Source organism: Chelonia mydas, chromosome 2 (assembly GCF_015237465.2).
Source record: "Chelonia mydas isolate rCheMyd1 chromosome 2, rCheMyd1.pri.v2, whole genome shotgun sequence".
Lineage (NCBI taxonomy): Eukaryota > Metazoa > Chordata > Testudines > Cheloniidae > Chelonia > Chelonia mydas.
The window spans coordinates 43,062,952-43,083,389 of NC_057850.1; the positions used below are offsets into that span (position 1 = coordinate 43,062,952).

Genomic DNA, 20,438 nt, shown 5'->3' on the forward strand with positions numbered 1-20,438 from the left:
CAGTTAATTTTTTCATCTAGGCTCTATTTCTCTAGTTTCTTTATAAGAAGGTTATATGAGACAGTATCAAAAGCCTTAGTAAAGTCAAGATGTATCACGTCTTATTCACAAGGCTTGGTATCCTGCCAAAGGAGGATATTAGGTTGATTTGTTCTTGACAAATGCAGGTTGACTGATCACATTGTTTTCTTCTAATTGCTTACAAATTTATTTATTTGGTCCATTATCTTCCCAGGTACTGAATTTAAGCTGACTGGTCTAATTCCCTGGGTTGTCCTTATTCCCTCTTTTAATAGATAGATACTATACTGGCCCTTTTCCTGTTCTCAGGGTCTCTCTCCTGTCCTCCATGAGTTCTAAAAGATAATCACTAATGGCTCAGAAATCTCTTCAGGCATTTCCTTAAGTATTCTTGAATGTATTTCATCAGGCCCTGCTGACTGGAAGACATCTGAATTGTCTAAGTAATTCTTTACTTCTTGTTTGCTATTTTAGCCTCAACTCCTATCCCATTGACACTGATGTTCACTGGTAGTTGTCCAGTCACTGCTAACTTCTTTGGTGAAAACTGAACCAAAAAAGGCATTTAACACTGGCCATATCTATATTTTGTTATAGTCTTTCTCATTGAGTAATGGGCTTATCCTGTCCTTGGTCTTTCTCTTGCTTCTCATATATTTATAAAATGTTTTCTCGTTACCCTTTATGTCCCTAGCTAGTTGTTCAACCAGTGAAACAATTTACCGAGGATTATGGTGGTTTCTCCATCACTGACAATTTTTATATTAAGATTGGATGTTTTTTCTAAAAGATATGCTCAAGGAATTATTTTGGGGAAATTCTAGAGCTTGTCATATGTAAGAGGGCAGACTAGATGACCACAGTGGTCCCTTCTGGCCTTACTCTGAAAACACAGAAGCACATGCCTCTTATATGCAGTTACATCTTGGTAGACTTCTGACACTCCAGCTGCTACAACAGGGGTGGACAAACTTTTTAGTCCAAGGGCCACATCTGGGTGGGAAAATTGTATGCAGGGCCATGAATATAGGGCTGGGGTAGTGGGTTGGGGTGCAGAAGGAGATGTGGTGTGCAGGAAGGGGCTCAGGGCAAGGGGTAGGGGTGCGGGGTGCAGGAGGGGACTCAGAGCAGGGGTTTGGGGTGTGGGCTCCAGCCCGACACCACTTACCTCGAGCAGCTCCGGAGTGGCAGTGGTATGCAGCGGGACTAAGACAGGGAGCCTGCCCTGGCCTCACACTGCTCCCGGAAGTGGCCAGCATGTCCAGCAGTAGCTTGGGGGGGGGCGGGGTAGGCAGCTCCGGCGCTGCCCTCACCTGTGGGTACCACCGCCGAAGCTCCCACTGGCCGCAGTTTCCCATTCCCGGCCAGTGGGAGCTGCGGGGGGGGGGGGGGGGGGGGGGGCAGTGCCTGCAGGTGAGGGCAGCACATGGAGCCCTCTGCCCCCTCCTCCCCCAGGAGCCACAGGGATGTGGTGCCAGCTGCTTCCAAGTGTGGCACGGGACCAGGGCAGGCAGGGAGCCTGCCTTAACCCCGCTGTGCCATGGGCCTGGCAATCCTGTGGGCTGGATTAAAAGCCCTTACAGGCCAGATCCAGCCCTCTGCTGTGCTACAATTCTTAAGATTCTTCATGACTGTGCCCTCTTCTATTGTACTTTTAATTTCATCTCACTATACCTAGCTAATGCTCCCTAGACTGGGCCAATTTGACTGTTAGTCATCTTCAAAGATGGAGATTGTCTGGAACATCCTAATTGCCTCTTTTATTCCCCACCCCTTTTAAAAATACAGCACAAAACTCACTTTTATGCTATCGACACCCAGTAAGCTGTCAACTAGTTTGTCCATTTGGGTGATGGATTAGATGACTTAGTATCTGAAATGGAAAGGATATGATCTAAGGTCCACATATGAGTGTTTAGTCTTTTCCTCATCAACTGTTTCCTGGCTACACTTTTACTGTAACATGTCATTCCTAAAACTATTTTACATGTTCCTATCAGATTTCTTCTGAACTACAACATGTTTTAAGAGATTCATTTGGATTTTTACCAGTGTTACATTGTCGCAAGTCTTGTTTTTCCTCAAAACAAGTGTGTATTATAATAGCCTACAGTATCAACACTTGAAGATTACACTTGTCCATGTAATATAAATTCTGAACTATACCTCAGTGCATTCTTTTGTTTTCCCCATAGTACCTAAAAGAGTGTCTTATGTGCCAGAGAACCCAGTGCCTACTTAAGATACTAATTTAGATTATGTGTTACTCATTCCTGGATACAGATAAGTGTCAAAATTCCAAATGACAAAGAAAACAGAGTTCCTTAAAAACCTTTATTTTTCCATCATACATAGATACATAGATAGTTTCAATAACTGCAGATTAAGATTAGTAAATACTGAAGTTCAAGATCAATAAAATACTGAAATAACTATCTGGCAGACAGACTTTCACTCCATACAATAATACTGAATATAAATTTGATCCAGGAATGTGTATAAGAAGAGATACTTATATAGGAAAATACACTGAAATCTTGTATCAACTGTCCATAACTGCTCTAGTGGTAAGAATCAGTAACTGAATTGACTAGTATAAAAGGCAAGTATGAAAAGGTGATGTATACTTATACAATGGTTCTTTTATCATGAAGGCACTTTCACGTAAAAAGGAAGCTGTATGAAAAAGTAGAGCTCTTGGACTAGATCCTTGGTTCTGATACAAGCCATTTGCACCACTCCAGTAGTGTAAAACCCATAAAGCTATCTTAACTAGCCAGTTGAGGCTTTCCCCAGTTTGGGGGAATCCGCAAGAAACAGAAAGGTGGAAGATAGCAATATGCTACCCTGTGCCCTAGTCCATGACATAGGGGCTTTGGCAAGGCCAGGATCACTTCTGTATTCTGCTTTGCAGCTACCACAGCAGCTCTTTGGGGTTGTGGATAGCCAGGCACAAGCTGCAATAGTAGCTGCATTACAAGCTTGCTCCAAGATTGGGAGGGAGTGGGTGAAATGAAGCTAGTATACAGATACCCAAATCCTGTGACAAATACAGCTCAGCTAGACCTAAGAATAAGGATCCTTGTGTTCACTATCTGTCTAGGCAATAATTAAATATTACAGTATATCACTTTGAATGCGATAGTAGACAAAAAATGAACTTTAACTAAAATTATATAGACTATTCAAGCTTGTAGTGTAATTCTTCTATTGAAATGTTATTTGCTTTTCATTTTCTGTCTGCTGAAATCATACATTTTCAGTACACTTAGTCACACGTGTAACTGACTTGCTGTTCAAGTAACAAATAGCCAATCAAACAAACAGGATTAAATGTTGCTGCCAATTTCTTGTTGCTTTGTTGTAATTATTTTAATGGATGACCTCAGTGAAATTCTCATCATCTAAAATATAAAAGCTGTTAAGCAAAGACAGGCCTTCTTGTCATGTGAAAAAAACAAAACTTAGAACAGTTCTCAAAGTTATCTCTCTTCCTTGGTAGCTTCCAATTCATCATCATCTTCCTCCTCCTCCTCTTCATCTTCCTCCTCCTCTTTTCTTAGCCGACTGTTAGAAATTTGCTAAAAATGGAATCCAACACATAAGTCATACTTTTTGCATGACATTTTGGAAAAAATTTCCCTACCCTCCATGCAGTTTTACGACTGAACTGGTTGTATTATTGTTTTAAAAAAAAATCTAAATTTCCAGCAAGGAATATAATACCAAGCATAAGACACAGTACATAATATAAACTTCAGCTAGCTAACTGAAGAGACTGATTTTAAAATGTTGCCCATATGATACCAGTGTCAGTAAAAGAAAAATAAATATACATTTATGGGACAGAGTTAATGAGCAAGTAGCAGCTAGGTGGGCCATGTCCAGGCTATGGCTGTTACGACACCACTAAGGTGCCATAGCACCAAAGCGTAGATCCTTCCTGCAGCGATGGAAGGGGTTTTTCCATTGCTGTAGGAACATTTGCCCAAGTGCTGGTAACTAGGTTGAAGGAACCATTCTTCTATCAAACTAGCTCTGTCTACACTGGGGGCGTAGGTCGACATACCTACAGTGCTCAGGGGGATGACTTTTTCAGACCCCTGCATGGTGTAGCTATGTCGACCTAACTTTGAAGCGTAGACCAGGCTGTGGGAAATCCAAGTTTGTTTCCTTGATACTGCAAGCCAGCTGTGCAGGGAAGTCTGTGGAGGCCTTGTAAGAATTAGGAAAAAAGAATCCAACCTCTTCAGTTAGCCAAGAATCAGCAATGACAAGCTCCAGAGGAATATTCATGTCTTCCTCCTGAGAAAGGATCACCACAAGGTATGGTCTTGGTGTTCTTTCTGCAACCTCCCTCTTCCCACCAATATCAGAACTCCTTTCTCACCACAGTTTTCCATGCATATGAGATGGTATTTCTGTCCCTGCCCTCCTGCTACTAGTTATCGTGGAGGGGTGCAATGTATATGTCCTTTCTTTGCTTCCCCAACCATAACCTACATCTGACGTGACTCCTGTTCAATTTTATTCCATCTTCGGAGAGCCTCTGCTGTCCAGTCCCTCTTGCTACTGACATAAGGGCTTAAACTTGACTCCCACTCTTTTATGGGAGCTGGGATCACACCTATAGTTAACCATTTAAAGTAGGTCTTCCTGAAAACAAAACAAAAAACCCCCAACCGAGGTGCTGGAGGAGTAAAACAATGCAAATATTAAAACAAGTCTGGTTATTTTTCTCCCTGATGCACTTTTCTGAAAAGTTAAGGTTTTATTTCCAAGTGTCCTTTGAAACCATCTGATTTATAATTATTACCTAGCTACATTAACAGAGCCCAGACAGGCAGCTATCAGATCATGTTTGCAGTTTTGAACCTGATTTTCTGTGCAGATACTACTTATGAGTCCCATCTATTTTTAATCACTAGATGCAGAAAAAGTTTTTGACTGAGTAAACTGGCATTCCTTAAAAGATACTTCAGATACATTTGGTTTAGGCCCTAAATTTCAAAATTGGATTAACTTCTTATATTCCAACCCATATGCTGTTATATAAGTGAATGGATAATTATCAGAAACATTCCTCATTTTTAGAGGCAGAAACCAAGAATGCCCCTTATCACCTCTTTTTTCCACAGTAATGGATTTATTTGCCCAATCACTCAAATAATCCTAATATAAATGGAATTACAATAGGAAACAGGGAATACAAGTAACCCTTGTATGCAGAAGTCATGGTATGTGTTACAAATCCAGCTCACACACTACTAGTTGCAAGAGGAAATCTTAAAATTTGGCAAAAAGTCAGAATTTAAAATAACCAAGTCAGAGTGCCTGGATGTAGGTGAGGGCTCTGATTTATAGAATGATATACAAGATAAATACAAATATAAATGAGTAAGTACATCATTAAGGTATCTAGAATATACTTTTCTAAAAGAGGGCAAGACTTACATAATATTAATTATATTCCTTTGATTAAGAAAGTCGAGACATCTGGACATTTGGTAAAAATATGAAATTTCAAAGACGAAACTACAAGTAGTTAAAATGAATATCTGATCCTTAATTAGCTTCCTTTTCCAAAGGCTCCTGGTTTTAGTCCCAGGAATTCTCATAGATCAATGGCATCCACAATAAATAAATTCATTTGGAGAAATAAGAACCCCAGGGTTAATCAATCTATGTTATAAACGCCAGGATAAAAGGCAGGATTGGCTTTATAACCACTCTTTTATTAAAAACAACAATAGAAGCTTGGGATAATTTATTTAAAAAGCTAAACCCACATCTATCACCACTAGTATCCATGACAGACAATATAGAAATTAACACCATAAAAACCTAGAAAGTTTAGACATTTGGGAATTTACAGGTATATCAAAATTCTGTCATCTGTCTGGAGAAAATACATTTAGATCACTTAATGAAATATGATTCACAAGAGACACCAAACTTCCAGTGTATCAATATATACTGTTAAGACATTTTTCAATGCACCCTACAAAAAGGCACACATAAGAAAAAATTGTTGGAAATTGAGAACTATTCACTACAGCCATGAAACACAAAAGTTTACCTTCATTCTATATAAGTAATCTTTAACTGTTACTTAGGGCTTGTACACACTAGCATTTATGTCAGTTACACGTATGTCACTCAGGAATGTGAAAAAGCCACCCCCCTAAGCAGTGTAAGTTACACCAACCTAAGCGCCAGTGTGGACAGTGCTATGGCAGCCGGAGAGCTTCTCCTGTTGACATAGCTACCATCTCTCACAGAAGTGGATTTATTATGCCAACGGGAGAGATCTCTCCTGTTGCACAGAACATCTACACTAGCTGCACCGCTGTGATTGATTGGCGATTCCTCGATTCAAGGATGATCTCTACCATGGATTTACATATGGGTCCTGAGATGACTTAGGAGTCTAATCCTGGAACCGCAAATCCACCTGCAGTAGGTACAGACATTTTGTGGCAGACCAGCTGCCTGCTGGGAGAAAGTTCTTTTTCCTTCCTTCTCTCTCTCTTTTCAGCTTCAAGGGCAAGGTGCTTCTCCTTGACGTGGGCCATTGCCTGATGGAGGCCATGGCGCCATTGGGGTCGGTTGGTGGCTTGCTCCTCCCAGCTTGTGATGTCCACATCAGTTTTCTTAAGATATGCTTTCAGTGTGTCTTTGTAGCATTTCCTCTGATCACCACGGGATCTCTGACGATGGTGTAGAGGGCTTGTTTTGGGAGGCAAGAGTCTGGCATCCGCACACAATGTCCAGCCCAGCAAAGCTGGTACATGAGGATCATTGCTTCAATGCTGGTAACATTCGCTTCAGTGAGAATGCTGGCGTTAGTGCAGCAATCTTGCCACTTGACAGGAAGGATCTTCCTCAGGCATCTTTGGTGGTACCTCTCCAGACTCTTGAGGTGCTGTCAATAGGTCACCCAAGTTTCGCATCCATAGAGGAGTGTGGGAACAACAGTTGTCTTATAGACCTGGATCTTGGTGTCCTGCCGTAGGTCATGGTCCATGAAAATGCATCGGAGCAATTTCCCAAAGGAAGCACTTGCGGACTGGATCCTGTGCTGGATCTCACTGTTGATTTTTGTGTTTTGAGAAAGCTGGCTACTGAGGTGGCAAAAGTGCTCAACTGTCTCCAAAGTCTGACCCTCGATGGTCATGTGCAAGGCCTGTAGGAGGTTGATAGAGCACTTTAGTCTTCTCAATATTGAGTGAGAGTCCTAGGCTTTGGTAAGCTTGTGCAAGAAAATCCAGTGTGGACTGAAGGTCATTCTCAGCGTGTGCAAGGATGACACAGTCATCAGCATACAAGATAAGTAATGGATGCCCTGAAGACTTTAGATTAAAGTCTAAGATTAAAGAGTCGCCCATCCATTCTGTATTGAATGTCAACTCCACTGGGGAATCGGTGTTTAACGAGGACCAAAATAACTGCTAAATAGATAGTGAACAGGGTTGGGGCAACAACGCATCCTTGCTTACCCCCAGTTTTGATGATGAAAGGTTCCATCTCAAGGCCGTTACAGAGAACCATGGCAGTCATCTGATCATGGAGAAGCCTTAGGACCTTAATAAATTTTGGAAGGCAGCCAAATCTGGCCAACACCTTCCACAGGGCTTTGTGACTGACAAAGTCAAAGGCTTTTGTCAAATCAATGAAGGCCGTGTCCTGATTTTGCTCCCAAGACTTTTCCTGGATTTGGCGTACAATGAAGATCATGTCAGTTGTCCTGCAGGATGGTCTAAAACCACACCGAGATTCTGGCAGTATTTCCTCAGTAAGGGGAAGAGGTTATGGGCAAGAATTTTCCCTGCTGTAGATAGCAAGGCAATGCCTCGATAGTTTCCACAGTCTGATTTCTCTTCTCTCTTAAAGATTGTAACAACGTTAGCATTTCTCAAGTCTTCTGGAATCACTGAAGTGATTCTAGTGTGGAATAGCCCTTACAGGAAATAACTACGTTCATGAAAAGCTGGATAGTTGATGTACGCATAGACACCAAAACTGAGGAATGGGAGAACATATGCAGCAATAGTCCCCACACCTCAACACGTTAGCAAAAGAAAACTACACAATTATTTATTTTGGGTACTTAACTCCCCTTAAAATTAAACAAATTTATGGTACAGGGACAGGCAAATTCTGGAGAGAATGTAATGAAATGGGAGTAATTTCTCCATATATTGTGGACGTGCCCAAAAATTAAGACTGTTTGGAAAACCATTGGAGACTCCATAAGGGAGGGAAATAACAGGGTGTCAGCTGTCAGAAAACCCCTTAGTATTATTATTAAATTGTCCTGAAACTGTTTTGTAAAAGCCATAAAGAACTGATCTCAGATGCCGCTAAAATTACTATAGTAAGGTGGTAGAAAAGGAGTGGCTCCCATAAATCTACTGACATAACCACTTAGAAGTCTGTGGAAGTTTTGGAGTTTGTGGGAAGACTGTCATTGCCCAACACCACATATGATTGTTTGATAACTTCTTTTGAATAATAAGGAAGGGAGAAACACCTTCAACAATAGTCAAAGTCAAACTCAAAATTGAAATATTAAAGTAAGGAAAATAGGATGGAGGAGGAGAAAAAGCTTAATATTGTGTAGAGTTTTGATAGGATGACTAACAAACAGGTAAGATCTAAATGTAGGAAAAACAGAAGTGTAGACCTAAACATATGAAAAAGTAACTGGTGCTATCAACTGAAAAGATGGAAGAGGAAGAATAGAAAAGCATCAACCACAATATGTGATCAATAGCATAAATATGAAGAAAGTGATTGGTAGCAGGTCTTGTCAGTACAGCTTTAGGGACTTGCATAGGTCAATTTATAATTTTGTATTTGTGCAAAATACTAAGTTTATCTCTATTTAAGTTGTAAAACAAGTTTTATAAGATTTGTTATAAAATAATGGACCTGTTAATAAATAATTAAAAAATCTGATTTTCAGTGTTTTCTTAATGGCACTTGAGTTCTCAGTCCTAATCTGCCCCATGACACTGTCAAAATGGCAGCTTCCTGTTTTTAATTGTGGCTTATTATGTTTCTGGCACTTAAACATGTTTAATGGCCCTGCCCTTAGTGATTAGGATATTGCATATTACAGTGAAGTTTTCCTTTATGGGAGCCTTAGAACTTGGATTTCCATTCTACACAGAACCTGTTTTTTAAAAATGAACTATAAAGATTATAAGGAGCAAGTGATTCACAGTGGGTTCAAACTAGCATTCATGCCATTTGGCAGACTAAGGCCTGTTCTACACACACTTTGTGCACCAGTACTATTTCAGTTAGGGGTTGGGTTTTTTTTGGCTAAAATAGTTTTCCCCAGCATAAAGGTGTCTTATCCCATATGGGAATAGCTATCCTGGTATAAAGTACCTTTGTACCAACACCACTGCATCCACACTAGGAAGGTCATACCACTTTAAAAATACTAGTACAGCTAAAGTCATACAACTTGTGTGATAAGCCCTAACATATCAATTCTGACATCTACTGTTGCTTTCCTGCATGATATATAGCAGCTTAAAGAATTTTCTATTTATTGCTACCCAGTTACTCCCAAGTTATGAAGCATTCTCTATTGCCTCAGCGATAGACATATTAGAGCAACAGTTCACTTTTTCCACACATTAGCAAGGCACTCCAGCATGGTTTGACAGTACACCTATACAAATTAACAACTAAGAGCTGATCTTTGTTATTTTACATTATGAATTACAGTTCCATTGAAACTTACTGCCTTCATACAGTGGGTATGATATATAACTAGAACATTTCTAAAATGTAATACTGGAATATATCATTTGATACTCATTTTTAAGCTCAGAGTTGTAGCTGCCTGAGTATGAACTTGACATTTTTGAAGTAGATACAGTAGAGGGAACATCTCACAAATCAGTTTTGTTATTTGAAAATAAAACTAGTATAAATTAAAATGGATTTTTATGAATATGTCAACTAAACCATTTACTAACAATGTGCTCAAAGTTAAGAATTCAACTGAGGCATCTACATGTCTTCACATTTGATAATTTGTATGCACACCACCTGTTGTGTGGAAGATACACAACTTGCTGCTCTGCCTTTGCCCTGTTAAATTTCAAATTTTAAAAAGTGTGTAATTTACTCTTGACTCTTTAATAGTTTTTTGAATACACACAATGTGCATACCTCATACATTTAAACTGTGTACATCTCTCTATGTATGTCAAGTCTGTAAACAAAATATTTTTTTTACACTGAAGAAATATTTGAGCCACAGGAACTAGCAGAATTCTTTTTCTTGGGGGTGTTGAAACTTGCAAATTAAAGAAAATATAAATTGCTATAAACCTGAGACACTGCATATCATATGTTAGCATGGAGCAAATTTTTACAACTGTTATAAATTTTTGAAAATATAGATTAACAGAAAATCTATTTACTCACTAAACAAAGTTAAGAGGCAGACACCAATAGTATCTGACTGAAGTGCTAACTGACTGAAGAAGCAACCCTTGAACATTTTTCCTCAATGAGAAATTTGCTGTTTGCTTTCTGTTGGTTGCTGCATTTGCCCAGTTGCAGAGATCTACTGAAGGAATAGCCTGTAATGATCTTAAGTAATTAAGGTTAGTTAATTACTCAAGAAATAAGATTCTGTGGTAGGTATTAAAAAACATGACATGCCATAGAGATTTGAGCAGAGAACTAGGAGCCAGAAACTCTCAAATTATAATCTTAGATCTCATTCCAGATCCTCCAATGCCCTTGTAGCAAGTCAGTTACAAAGAATTACTAACAAATGAATACGGGAAGTCTTCCTGCAGTCTGGAAGAATTTACGAGGATGACCTCTTGCAAATTTTAAATTATTGTACTTCATGCTTAGATGCTCTAGAAATACAGCGGACCCTTGCTAGAGTGCGCATCGCTATAGCGCAGATTTGCATACAGCGCGGTCGTGGTGATGGATCCCAAATTTAAATATTTAAATTGGGATCCATGGTAACGCAGTCCCTGCGTTAACGTGGTACTGCGCATGGATCCCGAACCCCGCGTTCTAGCGAGGGTCCAGTGTATCCTACATAGAGAGGTTAAGTATCTAATATGTGTCTTAATTTCCCCATCTGTAAAATGGGGATAATACAACAATACCTTCCAGGGCTATTGTGAGGGTTAGTAAATAAGTCTAAATCACTATGCAATTGCTAGTGTAATTATAGGGTTTTAAATGACCTTGCTTGGTAAAACCATGGTGAGGTAGTTGTCTTGCACAAAAACAGAATAAAGCCAAAGATTATTCTTCTATATAAAATTTTGAAAGTCACTCTGCAGTAAACCCGGTTTAGGAAACAAGGGTGAAATCCTGGTCCCAGTGAAGTCAGTGGCCATTTTTCCATTGACTTCAATGGGGCCAGATTTCAACCTGGATCTGCAACTAAATCTCAAGTATACAAAAATCTGACATAACCTTAGCATGGAATTAAATATCCAAATAAAGAAAGCATAGTCATTCAGATTCTGGTTAGGCTAACAATAATTATAGCTACCAACTCCTCCCTCAATAGAGTAAATAAGCAACAAAGATTTAAAATAAATAGAAATCTTAGCTCTACTATCTCTGTAGATTGAGCAGGGAAGTATAAAATAACTAGAAAATTTTAGTATTATACAGCTCTGTTAACACACCATTTAATGCACATCTGCTGAGGGTTAGCTACAGATTAGTGCAATTTTTCATGATTTTTGCTAGTGGAAATGTAGGAGAGCTTGAAATATCTAGAATTAGATTTAACCAGCAAAGTTGTAATACTTTGGCGTTAGATAGCAATTTTGAAGGATTTGTAAGTTCCAAATAAGCATTAAAACTAAGAAACCTTGTACACTCCTGATTTTACTGACAAACAGAGGCCCTGTGAAATTAAGTGACTTGCCCAACATCATATACTGAGTCAGTGGAAAAATTAGAAATATAAGCCAGGTGTCCTGATTCTGTCACCTGCTCTGACCCAAAGTGTCTCAGCTAGGTTTCTAACCCTGTCACAGCGGCAAAGACATCTTATCTGATGTAACAGGAGAATTATATACATACACAGTTATTGCTGAAGATTCCAATAATTTGTATTGGATTTTATGCAGAAAAATAGAAAAAGCAAATAAAAGTAGATAGAAGACCAAACCAGGAAGTTTTTTCTGTTTCGTTGATCATTAAGATTAAAACAGAGATCCCATTTCATAAACCAGAAAAAAATTTGTACGAGAATTTACAAAGTTAGTATTCTTATCCACAAAACCCAAAACTCCTTCTGAATGAATGTGCCAGTCTGCTCTAGGCATTAAACTCTGAGAGGCCAGTATGATGTAATTTGATTGAGGTCTAAAATTCAATGAAGGATAAAGTAAGACATCTCTATTAGTGCTGACGAGCAAGTTCAGGAACATCACCAGACTGAGTCCCACTGCGGTGGCTCCATTTCAATGGAGAGACTAGCCTACTAAGCTCTTGTGGACATTACCACCTGATAGTTCACAACTCTAATGCCCAATGTGGCAAAAGAGAACATCTTTTCCCCCTGAACATCTAGCTTACCTATCTAACTGAAGGGACATAGAATCATAGAATATCAGGGTTGGAAGGGACCCCAGAAGGTCATCTAGTCCAACCCCCTGCTCGGAGCAGGACCAAGTCCCAGTTAAATCATCCCAGCCAGGGCTTTGTCAAGCCTGACCTTAAAAACCTCTAAGGAAGGAGATTCTACCACCTCCCTAGGTAACGCATTCCAGTGTTTCACCACCCTCTTAGTGAAAAAGTTTTTCCTAATATCCAATCTAAACCTCCCCCATTGCAACTTGAGACCATTACTCCTCGTTCTCGACAAAGTGGACTTGACCCCCGCAGTTTAGCTCTTTGAATGGCAGCTGTCACCATCAATTAATTTGGAGTTGGGTGGGTCAGGAGAATGAGAATCCCTTAGGAAGCATCTGTATAATTTATCTGCTTTCTTAGGAATTGTCTGTCCAGGTGCTGGGTTTAACCAGATACTTTTTGCCAGCTATAATAAACCATCAAAGACTGGCAAGGTATCTCACTTTTAGAAGGTGACCCCAATATATCAAGAACAGATGTGTCGTTTACTCTAAGGTTCCTAAAGGATGTTCAGGGTAATTAGTACCCAGTCTTTCCATGTGTTTGTGAAATTGGAACATATCTTCTGGAGAGGAGGAAGATGATGCACCCACACTATCATCTGGTGAAGTTTGATCATCCAGATCCATATCTGCATCCAAAAGTTCAATAGGCCCCTTTAGTTCCTCTTCAGGCAGTATGTCTGAGACAAGTAAAGGAAACTGTTCTTTCAGTACCAGACAGTGACAAATCAGGACAGGATATGTCACCTGACCTCTTTTAGGAGAAGGCTCTGTTGGAAGCTGCCTTTCTTCAGCCCTTCTAAATTCAGATTAATACATAGGGGAAGGCAAATATGGTCATAATACCCAGGGTGGTACCTCCTAATCCAAGGAAGGGTGATTTTATGGTCTGAGGATCTTGATAACGCTAATTTCCCTCATCCTTTCCCCGGCAAAAGAAGGGCAAGGAATGGTATCAGGCAGGACATGGCCCGATTCTGGATCAGAGGCAGTTTCCAAGGGTGACAACAATAGTTTGGTAAGCAAAAAGTCGAAGGAGGTGAGACATTTCCCTGAGGAACCAGTAGAGGTTCTAGGGGCAGGTTCACTGATCTACGGAGAGATCTGTATAGATAGGGAAACTGATTTACCCTGATTTACCTCCCTTTTCTTTTCTGGAGAAGGAAGAATTAGCATCCCACTATCTTACACTTCTTTACCTTTAAGCATTGAGAGTAACTTACTCAATGCTGCATGAAGGGTCCCCATGATCTGGTCCCCCCTGACTGGAAAAAGGCTAATGTAGTGCCCATCTTTAAAAAAGGGAAGGAGGAGGATCCTGGGAACTACAGGCCAGTCAGCCTCACCTCAGTCCCTGGAAAAATCATGGAGCAGGTCCTCAAGGAATCAATTCTGAAGCACTTAGAGGAGAGGAAAGTGATCAGGAACAGTCAGCATGGATTCACCAAGGGCAAGTCATGCCTGACTAATCTAATTGCCTTCTACGACAAGATAACTGGTTCTGTGGATGAAGGGAAAGCAGTGGACGTGTTGTTCCTTGACTTTAGCAAAGCTTTTGACACTGTCTCCCACAGTATTCTTGCCAGCAAGTTAAAGAAGTATGGGCTGGATGAATGGACTATAAGGTGGACAGAAAGCTGGCTAGATTGTCGGGCTGAACGGGTAGCGATCAATGGCTCCATGTCTAGTTGGCAGCCGGTATCAAGTGGAGTGCCCCAAGGGTCAGTCCTGGGGCCAGTTTTGTTCAATATCTTCATAAATGATCTGGAGGATGGTGAGGATTGCACCCTCAGCAAGTTTGCAGATGACACTAAACTAGGAGGAGAGGTAGATACGCTGGCGGGTAGGGATAGGATACAGAGGAACCTAGACAAATTGGAGGATTGGGCCAAAAGAAATCTGATGAGGTTCAACAAGGACAAGTGCAGAGTCCTGCACTGAGGACGGAAGAATCCAATGCACCACTACAGACTAGGGACCGAATGGCTCGGCAGCAGTTCTGCAGAAAAGGACCTAGGGGTTACAGTGGACGAGAAACGGATATGAGTCAACAGTGTGCCCTTGTTGCCAAGAAGGCCAATAGCATTTTGGGATGTATAAGTAGGGGCATTGCCAGCAGATCAAGGGATGTGATCATTCCCCTCTATTCGACACTGGTGAGGCCTCATCTGGAGTACTGTGTCCAGTTTTGGGCCCCACACTACAAGAAGGATGTGGAAAAATTGGAAAGAGTCCAGTGGAGGGCAACAAAAATGATTAGGGGACTGGAACACATGAGTTATGAGGAGAGGCTGAGGGAACTGGGGTTGTTTAGTCTACGGAAGAGAAGAATGAGGGGGGATTTGATAGCTGCTTTCAACTACCTGAAAGGGGGTTCCAAAGAGGATGGCTCTAGACTGTTCTCCATGGTAGCAGATGACAGAAAGAGGAGTAAGGGTCTCAAGTTGCAATGGGGGAGGTTTAGATTGGATATTAGGAAAAACTTTTTCACTAAGAGGGTGGTGAAACACTGGAATGCGTTACCTAGGGAGGTGGTAGAATCTCCTTCCTTAGAGGTTTTTAAGGTCAGGCTTGACAAAGCCCTGGATGGGATGATTTAATTGGGGATCGGTCCTGCTTTGAGCAGGGGGTTGGACTAGATGACCTCCTGAGGTCCCTTCCAACCCTGATATTCTATGATTCTATGATCTGAATGAGGGTGTTCCAGGGGCTTGATACCTCCGCCACCATGTTACTGAGTCACCCTATTAACAGTGGATCCTCCAGTAGGAACTTGGTGGCTCACAAGAAGCATCAGGTGCCTCATCAGGCTCACAATGAAGTTTCAAGTATAGAACCAATGGCCTCTGATCCAGACCAGAGTACAGATCTGTAATTTGGTCTTGGCCCTCTATAACCACTCTTTGTTGTGGCTCTGACTTCCAAGGCTGAAGCCTTATGGGGACACTTTTGCAATTTAGTGCATGGAACCAGACATATCAGTTCCTTAGAGATATGCTCTCGAGAATTAGCTTTTTCAGCAGTGGTGTCACCTCTGAGCTTATGGATTCACAGTGACTGGTACCTTAGGTCTGACTCCAGTCAAAGAGGCAGACACCTACACTAGGACTTTCCTGGAATTTTTGACCACCTTGGGGGCCAAAGCTGAGGCTGGTCTCCCAGCCCTTGCAGATCCCTGGGTTTCTAGAACTGAAAGGTTTAGGTGCTAATGCTTCCGGCAATAACATAGGCTGGAGGCAAATGCAACTCCTTTCTGGCCGTAGGGGTGAAGGTGCTGCACATAGAGCAAAGAGAAGGTGAATGACATTTCCTCAAACAGGTCAGATAACACATGTGTATCCAAAGCAGGAAAAGCAGCAGGGAAAGAAGCTCACCTTTGAACCCTGATTTCTTTGTCTTTGTTTCCAACATACTAGAAACAAGGACCTGTGCCAGGGCACTAAGGTTCTTAGTCAAAAACCCCTCAAAAAAAAGAAGACAAGAAAAAAAGAATTAACGTCTAGCTAAACTAAGAAGGTGATGACACTGGGAACAATATGTTCCTTTGAATTGAGGGTGCAAGGAGCTGACAAGTGTTCTGGTCCACCTGCTAGCATACTTGGAAAAAACAGAAGCAATCATCACACCATGCCTCTTTTATAGCTCTGCCCTCAAATCTTCAGAGCCACAAGGAGAGGAGCATAGAGCATGAGAGTGCTCCAATGAGCACTTTTATTAGAAGGTTCCACTGGTCCAAACTACACTGTTGATGCAGTTCAAGAGTGGGAATGTGCAGAGGCCACTCAAAGAATGTCACTGTGTCTTTAAAAAGCTCCTATTACTAGACTGCTCCATAAAATGCAACATGAGAGCCAAAAGCCTGATAGCTTGCTTACTACTGATCACAGTCCTGCAACATTTCATTTTAGAGATTTTGAAATGTTGTTCAATTTCTCACAACCTGCGACTGTTTTGTTTGTAAGATACCTTTTCTTCTTACTCTCCTTTTTTGCCCTATTATGATATATTTTTAGACATCTTATTTCTTCCAATATTGTCAAGAACTTTTGCATGACTTCACTTTTTTTATTTCTCCATTATCATCTCCCTCTTCATATTTTTTCAATTTATTGGACACATTTTAAAATATACTATAAAATCTCCCTGTTCATCCATACTAGATCATTTTACCCATCTTGATATATTTATCCTTAAGCGGAATGCATTCTTGCTGCAATAATTAATATTGACAACTGTATCCTACCCAATTTCTGTATCTTATTCTTATCAGTCAGTTCACATTTCCTAAAAAGTCACTGCAATCAAGCTGGCTCTTCTAAAATGAAATAAATATTTAAAAAAGTTTCTACAGAATTCTTCTCCACAACTCATACTCAACAACGGCCAGTTTTTATTTCCTACAAAATCATTTTACAAAGTTAGTATTCTAAAATTAAGAAGAGAAAAATGTTTTGTCTATTTTATTCTTCTATCACCCAAGTGTTGGAAGAACTTTGTTTCTGACACGTCCCTAACCAATTTTTCCTTTTCTGTATAAAATAGTTTATAATAGAGTATTTACTATTGCATGCAAATCCTAGTCAGTTTTAACAAGGTTATTATAATTCCTAGGTACAAGATACAAAATTAAAATGTTCACTGAATGTATCTGGAATGAACCTCCTCCATCCTCAGATGGTGTAATTTGTCAAAGGCCCATTAAAGTCAGTGGGCTTATGACAATTTACATCACCTGAGACTATGCTCCTGAGATACTGTCTCTAATTTAACACATCTTCCGAAATGAACCTTGAACCTAACATTCACGTTTTCTATCTTACCTGTATTATTCCAGATGAAAATTTTGATGAACCAGTTCTTTGAAGGGGGGACTTTGAGTTTGCACGGACTATGTCTAAACGAGACTGATAGTCTGGTGGATACAGTGAACTCCGAAAAACCTGTTCAAGGTAAAATGGCAGTGACTTTAGTGCCATGCTATAAATGCCAGACTGACAGCCCAAGAGACTGAAGCTCTCTAACACAAGTACAGCATTGGACAGTGCCAATACAATCTTACCCTCCCAATCCTGATTTAAAGAGACCAACTCTGGAACAGAGAGAATAATTCAATCTATACCTAATCTATAGTATAGACTATTAGATAGTATGCTATATAATTAATGCCATTCAACATGGTTTTATGGAAGATAGACCTTGGCAAATTAACTTGATTATTTTTTGATGAGATTACAAATTAAGTTGATAAAAGTAACAGTGTTGATGTAATATACTCAGACTTCTGTAAGGTGTTTGAGTTGGTACCACATGACATTTTAATTGAGAAACTGGAATGATACACCTTAAATTGATTAAAAACTGGCTAAATGATAGGTCTCAAATGTCATTATGAATGGGGAATCATCATCAAGCATTTCTAGTGAGGTCCTGCAGGGATCAGTTCTTGGGCCTACATTATATATTTTTATCAATGACCTTGGGGGGAAAATTACTGATAAAGTTTGCAGAAAACACACGACAAGGGAGTGGTAAATAATGAAGAGGACAGCTCACTGACAGAGAATAATCTGACTTGCTTGCTAAGGTGGGTGCAAGCAAACAATATACATTTCAATACAGCCAAATATAAGGTCATACCATATAGATACAAAGAATGTACATCATACTTACAGGATGGGGGACTCTATTCTTAGAAGCAGTGACTCTGAAATAAACTTGGGGGGTCCTAGTGGATAATCATATGAATTTGAGCTCCCACTGGGATGCTGTGGCTAGAAGGGCTAATGCAATCTCTGGATTTACAAACGGGAATGTCTAGTAGGAGTAGGGAGGTTATATTACCTCTGTATTTGGCAATGGTGCAACTGCTACTGGAATACTGTGTCCAGTTCTGGTGTCCACACTTCAAGGATGTTGAAAAATTGAAGAAGGTTCAGAAAAGAGCCACAAGTATAATTACAGGATTGGAAAATGTGCCTTCTAATAAGAGACTCAAGGAGCTTAATCTATTTAGTTTATAAAATAGAAGGCTAAGGGGTGACTTAGTTATAGTCTATAAGTATCTACATGGGGAACAAATATTTAAATAATGGGCTCTTCAGTCTAGCAGACAAAGGTATAATAAAATCCAATGGCTGGAAATTGAAGCTAGACAAATTGAGACTCGAAATAAGGTACACATTTTTAACAGTGAGAGTAATTAACCATTGAAACAATTTACCAAGGGTCGTGGTGGATTCTTCATCAATGGACATTTTTTAATCAATCAGAATTGGATGTTTTTCTAAAAGAAATAGTCTAGCATTCAACCACAGCTATTGGACTTGAAGCAGGAGCTAAGGAAGTCCTAATGACCTGTGTTATTCAGAGGATTAGATGAGAGGATAACAATGGCTTAAAAATCTGTATATGAATCTATACCCACTTTAAGGCACTTTTACACAGCTGGAGTAGTGTAAAAGGGGCCTTAGTGTAAATGAGAATCGGTCCTTTGCATTTTCTGATTTAGTCAACATTTGTAGATCCAGTGTGCAACTTGTCCTTGTCCGTAAATAATAAAAAAAGAATGTTGATTGCTCTTACCTCTAAATCATCATTCTCATCAATCTTGTGTATATTTTGGTAAGCAGCAGTGTAAATCTCTAAAGCTTTTCCATGGAATAACATTTCAATAGTAATAAATTCAGAAAATATGCTCTAAAAATTAATTAAAAGAGAAAGGTTTTATTTGTATGCAGGTATATTAATTTACATGACAAAAGTATCAGAGTAGCAGCCGCATTAGTCTTCTTTTTGTGGATACAGACTAACAAATTTATTTGAGCATAAGCTTTCGTGGGCTACAGCCCATTTCATTGGGTGCATGCAGTGGAAAATACAGTAGGACGATTTTATATACACAGAGAACATGAAACAATGGGTGTTACCATACACGCTATAGCGAGAGTGATCAGTTAAGGTGAGCTGTTACCAGCAGGAAAGAAAAAAACCTTTTGTAGTGATAATCAAGATGGGCCATTTCCAGCAGTTGACAAGAACATGTGAGGAATAGTAGGGGGGAAAAATAAACATGGGGAGATGGAATTAATTTGCAAACTAGACACCATTAAATTACGCTTGAATAAAGACTGGGAGTGGATGTGTCATTACACAAAGTAAAACTCTTTCCCCATGTTTATTTTTCCCCCCTACTGTTCCTCACACGTTCTTGTCAACTGCTGGAAATGGCCCATCTTGATTATCACTACAAAAGGTTTTTTTTCTCTCCTGCTGGTAATAGCTCACCTTAACTGATCAGTCTTGTTATAGTGTGTATGGTAACACCCATTGTTTCATATTCTCTGTGTATATAAAATCTCCCCACTGTATTTTCCACTGAATGCATCCGATGAAGTTGTCTGTAGCTCACGAAAGCTTATGGTCAAATAAATTTGTTAGTCTCTAAGGTGCCACAAGTACTCCTGTTCTTATGACAAAAGTACACTCCTGCTTCAAACACACAAAAACTGTATCAGAATTATATCATTGACATCCTAGGACACAACAGCAAAATTGTTCAATGCATTTTTTTTTAAAAAAGTTGGACTTTAATTCTAGCTATTAACCCCTAAGTCTGTTGGCAGCTTGACAAACACTATCTATCCCAGTGGTTCTCAAACTTTTATACTGGTGACCCCTTTCACACAGCAAGCCTATGAGTGCGACTCCCTTGTAAATTAAAAACACATTTTTTATATTTAAACATTATTATAAATGCTGGAGGTG

General features: G+C 39.8%; 2 protein-coding genes across 3 annotated transcripts in view; one reads left to right on the plus strand and one right to left on the minus strand.

Moving 5' to 3' along the window:
* RBM12B (RNA binding motif protein 12B) overlaps positions 1-20,438 on the plus strand; it is a 45,786-nt gene that overhangs the window by 14,830 nt on the left and 10,518 nt on the right. Inside the window, exon 3 of the transcript XR_005224273.2 lies at positions 17,509-17,623. The gene's annotated coding sequence lies outside the window, so the exon portion shown is untranslated. The remainder of the gene's footprint in view (positions 1-17,508; positions 17,624-20,438) is intronic.
* The window catches only part of CIBAR1 (CBY1 interacting BAR domain containing 1), a 39,049-nt gene continuing 20,939 nt past the window's right edge, over positions 2,329-20,438 (minus strand). Inside the window, exons 8-10 of one of the 2 annotated variants that reach the window (XM_043539353.1) lie at positions 19,257-19,370; positions 17,495-17,614; positions 2,330-3,602 (exon numbers count right to left, since the gene is read on the minus strand). In XM_043539353.1, the coding sequence (XP_043395288.1) occupies positions 3,504-3,602; positions 17,495-17,614; positions 19,257-19,370 (333 nt within the window). In that variant the 3' untranslated portion in view covers positions 2,330-3,503. Of the gene's footprint in view, positions 3,603-17,494; positions 17,615-19,256; positions 19,371-20,438 lie in introns of both variants that reach the window. The other variant, XM_027818358.3, reaches the window with a different exon arrangement.